We start from the raw sequence: 6,000 nt of genomic DNA, 5'->3' as shown, positions 1-6,000 counted from the left end.
GGGCCCCTGGCAGGGTGGGTTGTGACCCTGCATCGAGGGCCCAGCCGCTCACGGGAGCGCCTGAGGCAGAGCACGGTGCCGCTACCGCCGCCGGGGCTGGGCGCAGGCCTTGCTGCCTCCCAGCTGCCTCGCACCCTCTCCTACGTGCCGCCAGCTCCCTGCGGCTCCCATCCCTGCTCCCCCCGCCGCCAGCTCCCTCCCTCGCAGCCCCACTGAACCCCTTCTCTCCCTCCTCCTGCAGGCCATGGCTGCCACAAAATTCCTCATCTGGCTTGTGCAAAGCATCTTTCTGAACCTGCCGATGGTCGGTGATGAGCTGGATGAGGCCACGCGTGAGCGCATGCAGCAGCGTGCAGAGCAGCTGAGCCAGGAGATGGCTCGGCTGCTGCAGGAGCTGGAGCAGAGGAGCCAGGAGCAGAGGAGGCAGGAGCTGAGGGCCCAGGAGCAGAGCGGCTTTTCCTGGGGAGCCCTGCTCTTTGCTGCCTTGCAGCAGTGGCAGTTCTGGGCCATTGCTGGAGTCCTGGTCCTGCTTTTGGGGCTCTGCTGGCGGTGGAGGAAAAGAATCCGTGAGGTGGACAGCAGCGACGAGGAGAGCTCCAGCAGCGACAGGGAGCAGGTGGAGGAGGAAGAGGAAGAAGACGATGATGCAAATGACGTGGGAAGGTTTTTTGAGGAGCACATACAGTGGCCAGTTCAGAACCTGGCCACAGAGTGCCAGATGGTGAAGGACTTGGTTGACAAGATCATCAATGTCCTCCAAGTGCTCTTGTTAAATAGTTTCTTCCCAGTGCTGCAACCAGCCATCGGGGTGGGCAGCGCCTTCGAAGGCTGGAGTCCCGATGAGAAAGGCATAATCTACCGCCTGCTCATGCCCCTGCGGCCCCCCCGTGGGCACGCCTTCCACCTGGAAGCGCGTAGTGTGGGGGAGATACTGGCGAGAAACTTCTGCATCCACGTGGAGCTGGTGTGCACCTGCACAAGGGAGCAGCTGGCAGGAGAGATGCTGTGCTTCCTCCACCACCCCGAGGAGGACCTGAGGAGGAATCAGGACCCCAGCCTCCTCTGCACCCTCTGCACGGCCTCCTACCTGGATGTGGAGAAAACTGCCCTCTGGTTCCAGCAGCTGGTGAAAGCTGCCTGGGTGGTTTTGCCTGAGTCGTCCAACCACCATCTAACGGTGCTGCCCTCCAGCCGCTCCTGCAAATTCCAGGTGACAAAAGGCGACAACAAAAGTCTCTTAATTGAGATGATATTTGGGGTGCAGCAAGGCGACTCGGACATCTTCCTGAGCAGCCAGACGACAGAGGCCATCTTCACCCCAAGCACGATGTGGTCGGAGAGCTACGCTGTGGCAGAGGAGAAGTTCTTGAGGCATATGGCCAGGCAGGCCCCACAGGACAGCTTCCACCTCAAATGCCTGCAGCTCTGTGCCCGCATCCTGGTGGGCACAAGCTTTTCCACCTATACCTTGAAGACAGTTGTGATGCACCTCCTGACCACCCTACCCCTGTCAGGCTGGCGCAGGAGGGATTTCCTGCTGCGGCTGCAGGATATCATGCGATACATGCGCTGCTGCCTGGAGGAGAAACGCCTCGACCACTTCTTCTTTGGCAACGAGAGGGTGCCCGAGGAGATCGTCTTGCCCCCAGCCTTCCAAGCAGCTGAGCCGCTCAACCTCTTCCAGCACCTAGTCCAGGATCCGGCCACTCATGCTGAGGCACTGCGTGAATTCATGGTCCTGCGAGATCGGCTCACAAGACTGCTGATCTACGGCCGCTGAAAGAGGTCTTCATGCACAGAGCTGTGTTTCTGGGTCTCACAGCTGATGACAGACGACCATGTCACACTGCAGGGAACACAAGGACACAATACGTGACACAGAGAGGAAAGGGCAAACCCTGCGCAGCAGCCCTCTGCCAAGAGTGGCAGCAGCGTTCTCCTCTCGATGCTGTCCCGAGCAGCCGCTGACAGCTGCAGTGGTGACAAAGATGAGTTTTACCCTGCTTTTGCTCACATTGGGTGGCCAGGATCGCAATTTCGCCTGGGCCCAGAAATACTTGCTGGCAGCTCCGGCTGGGCAGGGACCAGGCAAGAGGCACCGCTGATGTGCCTCTGTGTGTTCACTGGGGTCCGGTTGGAGAACCTACCCAGCCTAGACACTCCCCGGGGAGCTGGTGCCACAGAACTGAGCACACAGGATACGGAGAAGACACTGCTCAGTCGGCACTGGGAATCGCTGCCACACCTTTCCTCCACAGCGAAAGCACAGTCTGGGCAGTCAGACCTGATGCAGCTGAAGAGGCCGTTGCAAGGAGGCTTGTGACAAAGGCAAGCTCCTGCAGGCTCCGGCTGACAAACGCTTCCGATAGTACCCTCTTGATTGGGATGGTATTTGGTCTGCAGCAAGATGACTCAGACACCTTCCTGAGCATCGAGTAGGCAGAGGCCAGTGTTAGCAGCAGCAGGACGTGGCCAGAGAGCTGTGCTGTGGCAGAGGTGCGGTTCTTCAGGCACAGGGCCAGTATTGGGGCCAGTTCTGTTTAATATCTTTCTCCATGATCTGGACGAGGGGATCGAGTGCACCCTCAGTAAATTTGGAGACGACACCAAGTTGGGCGGGAGTGTTGATCTGCTGGAGGGTAGGAAGGCTCTGCAGAGGGACCTGGACAGGCTGGATCGATGGGCCGAGGCCAGCTGTATGAGGTTCAACAAGGCTCAGTGCTGGGTCCTGCACTTGCGTCACAACAACCCCATGCAAGGCTACAGGCTTGGGGAAGAGTGGCTGGAGAGCTGCCTGGCGGAAAAGGCCGTGGGGGTGTTGGTCGACAGGTGGCAGTGTGCCCAGGTGGCCAAGAAGGCCAAGAGCATCCTGGCTTCGATCAGAAATAGTGTGGCCAGCAGGACTAGGGCAGCGATCGTGCCCCGGTACTCGGCACTGGTGAGGCCGCACCTCAAATACTGTGTTCAGGTTTGGGCCCCTCACTACAAGAAGGACGTTGAGGTGCTGGAGCGCGTCCAAAGAAGGGCAACGAAGCTGGTGAAGGGTGTACCGGTGTTATGAGGAGCGGCTGAGGGAGCTGGGGTTGTTTAGCCTGGAGAAGAGGAGGCTGAGGGGAGACCTTATCGCTCTCTACAGCTACCTGAAAGGAGGTTGTAGCGAGGTGGGGGTCGGTCTCTTTTCCCAGGTAGCAAGCGATAGGAGGAGAGGAAATGGCCTCAAGTTGCGCCAGGGGAGGTTTAGATTGGATATTAGGAAAAATTTCTTCCCCAAAAGGGTTGTCAAGTGTTGGACGAGGCTGCCCAGGGAAGTGGTTGAGGCACCATGCCTGGAGGTATTTATGAGATGTGTAGGCGTGGCGCCTAGGGCCATGTTTAATGGTGGGCTTGGCAGTGTTAGGTTAACGGTTGGACTCACTGATCTTAAAGGTCTTTTCCAACGTCTACGATCCTGGCATTCTATGATTTAACTTCAAGGCTGGCCAGTGTGGAGCCAGGGGTTGGACTCGATGATCCTCGTGGGTCGCTTCCAACTCAGGATATGCTGTGATGATGAGATTGCCACTGGCAGGCAGATGATGATAAATCCAAAATCATAGAATCATAGAATCACAGAATCACCCCCACCTCGCTACAACCTCCTTTCAGATAGCTGTAGAGAGCAATAAGGTCTCCCCTCAGCCTCCTCTTCTCCAGGCTAAACAACCCCAGTTCCCTCAGCTGCTCCTCATAAGGCTTGTGCTCCACACCCTTCACCAGCTTCGTTGCCCTTCTCTGGACACGCTCCAGCCCCTCCATGTCCTTCTTGCAGTGAGGGGCCCAAAACTGAACACAGTACTCGAGGTGCGGCCTCACCAGTGCCCAGTACAGGGGCAGTATCACCTGCCTGGTCCTGCTGGTCACACTATTCCTGAGACAAGCCAGGATGCCATTGGCCCTCTTGGCCACCTGAGCACACTGCTGGCTCATGTTCAGGTGGCTGTCAACCAACACCCCCAGGTCCTTTTCTGCCAGGCAGCTCTCCAGCCACTCCTCCCCCAGCCTGTAGCATTGCATGGGGTTGTTGTGACCCAAGAGCAGGACTCGGCACTTAGCCTTGTTGAACCTCATACAGTTGGCCTCGGCCCAACGTTCCAGCCTGTCCAGGTCCCACTGCAGGGCCTTCCTACCCTCCAGCAGATTGACACTTCCACCCAACTTGGTGTCATCTGCAAACTTACTGAGGGTACACTCAATCCCCTCGTCCAGATCATCAGTGAAGATGTTGAACAGGACCTGCCCCAGTACTGAGCCCTGGGGAACACCACTCGTGAACGGCCGACAACTGGATGGTCAGTGATGAGCTGGATGAGGCCACGCACGAGCACATGCAGCAGCGTGCCGAGCAGCTGAGCCAGGAGATGGCTCGGCTGCTGCAGGAGCTGGAGCAGAAGAGCCAGGAGCAGAGGATTCAGGAGCAGAGCGGCTTTTCCTGGGGAGCCCTGCTCTTTGCTGCCTTGCAGCAGTGGCAGTTCTGGGCCATTGCTGGAGTCCTGGTCCTGCTCTTGGGGCTCTGCTGGCGGCTCAGGAAAAGGGGCCGTCAGCCAGCCAGCAGCAGCAAGGAGGGCAGTTCCGGAAAAAAGGTGGCTAAGGAGGAGCAAGAAGAAAAAGCCAGTGTTGCACTGGCTGTGGGCAGAATTTCCGCCAAGCGCCTCCTGGACCTGCTGCAATCGTTCACAATGGTGGAGGAGCTGGCGGATGAACTTCTCCGTATCTGCCGAAAACTTTCCAGGAATAGTTTCATGCCGCGGCTGAAGGCAGCCATCAGGGTGAGCGGCGCCTTAGAAGGCTGGAGTTCCTGTGAGGATGATGCTGTCTACTGCCTGCTTGTGCCTCTGAAGCCCCCCCGTGGACACACCTTCCACCTGGAGCTGGGCACTGCGGAGGAGATGCCGGCAAGGAACTGCAGCCTCCGCGTGGAGCTGAAGTGCGTCTGCACGAGGGAGCGGCTGGTGGGGGACATGCTGTGCTTCCTCCACCACCCCAAGGAGGAGCTGAGGAGAAATCAGGGTCCCAGCCTCCTAGGCACCCTCTGCACCGGCCCCTACCTGGACATGGAGAAAACCACCCGCTGGTTCCAGATATTGATAAAAGCGGCCTGGGTGCTTTTGCCTCAGTCGAGACACTGCCGTCTAACAGTGCTGCCCTCCAGGCGCTCCTGCAAGCTCCGGCTGACAAGCGCTTCCGATAGTACCCTCTTGATTGAGATGGTGTTTGCTGTGCAGCAAGAGGACTCAGACACCTTCCTGAGCATCGAGTAGGCAGAGGCCAGCGTTAGCAGCAGCAGGACGTGGCCAGAGAGCTGTGCTGTGGCAGAGGTGCGGTTCTTCAGGCACAGGGCCCGGCCTGAAGACGCTCCCCGGGGAGCTGGTGCCACAGAACTGAACATGCCGCCCATGGGGAACACGCTGCTCAACCGGCAGTGGGAATTGCTGCCGCACCTTTCCTCCACAGCAAAAGCACGCTCTGGGGAGTGAGACCGCATGCAGCTGAAGGGGCCAGTACAAGGAGCCTGGCAACAGAGACCCCCGTCACTACCCGGGCAGCGACTGCCTGCCCTCTTCGAGAGAGTCCAGTCCCTCTGGCAGCTTCACCCTGTGCAGAGATGTCAATAAATCCCTCGGTTAACACACAAACACTGTGTCTGGGAGCGCCTGTGCATCGCTTTGTTGGGGAAGGCAGGCAGAGGGTGCTGACGGCTCAGCTGCCACAGAGTCGGGGGGCATTTTGCAGAAGAGCTGGTGCAGCAGGCTCTGGTTGCAGTGATTTCACTGAGCTTTGGCTTCCCAGGTGTTGTGGGTTAATCCCAGCAGGCAGCTTGACATCACACAGCTGCTCATTCACTTGCCCCCAGTGGGATGGCAGAGAGAATCCGCAGGGTAAAAGTGGGAAAGCTTGTGGGTTGAGAGAGGACAGGTTAGCAGGTAAAGCAAGAGCTACACGCCCAGGCAAAGCAACGTAAAG

General features: G+C 58.4%; 1 protein-coding gene across 1 annotated transcript; it reads left to right on the top strand.

Annotated features, from left to right (window-relative positions):
* Positions 1-244: 244 nt before the first annotated feature.
* On the top strand, positions 245-1,780 carry LOC309593765 (inositol 1,4,5-trisphosphate receptor-interacting protein-like 1; the record flags this gene model as incomplete). Its single annotated transcript, XM_082318840.1, has 1 exon — positions 245-1,780. One exon carries the CDS (start codon positions 245-247, stop codon positions 1,778-1,780), a length of 1,536 nt encoding a protein of 511 aa, XP_082174966.1.
* Between the last annotated feature and the right edge of the window lie 4,220 nt (positions 1,781-6,000).

This window comes from Platalea leucorodia (genome assembly GCF_965183815.1).
Source record: "Platalea leucorodia genome assembly, chromosome: 7".
Lineage (NCBI taxonomy): Eukaryota > Metazoa > Chordata > Aves > Pelecaniformes > Threskiornithidae > Platalea > Platalea leucorodia.
This window is presented reverse-complemented; position numbering and strand designations above follow the sequence as displayed.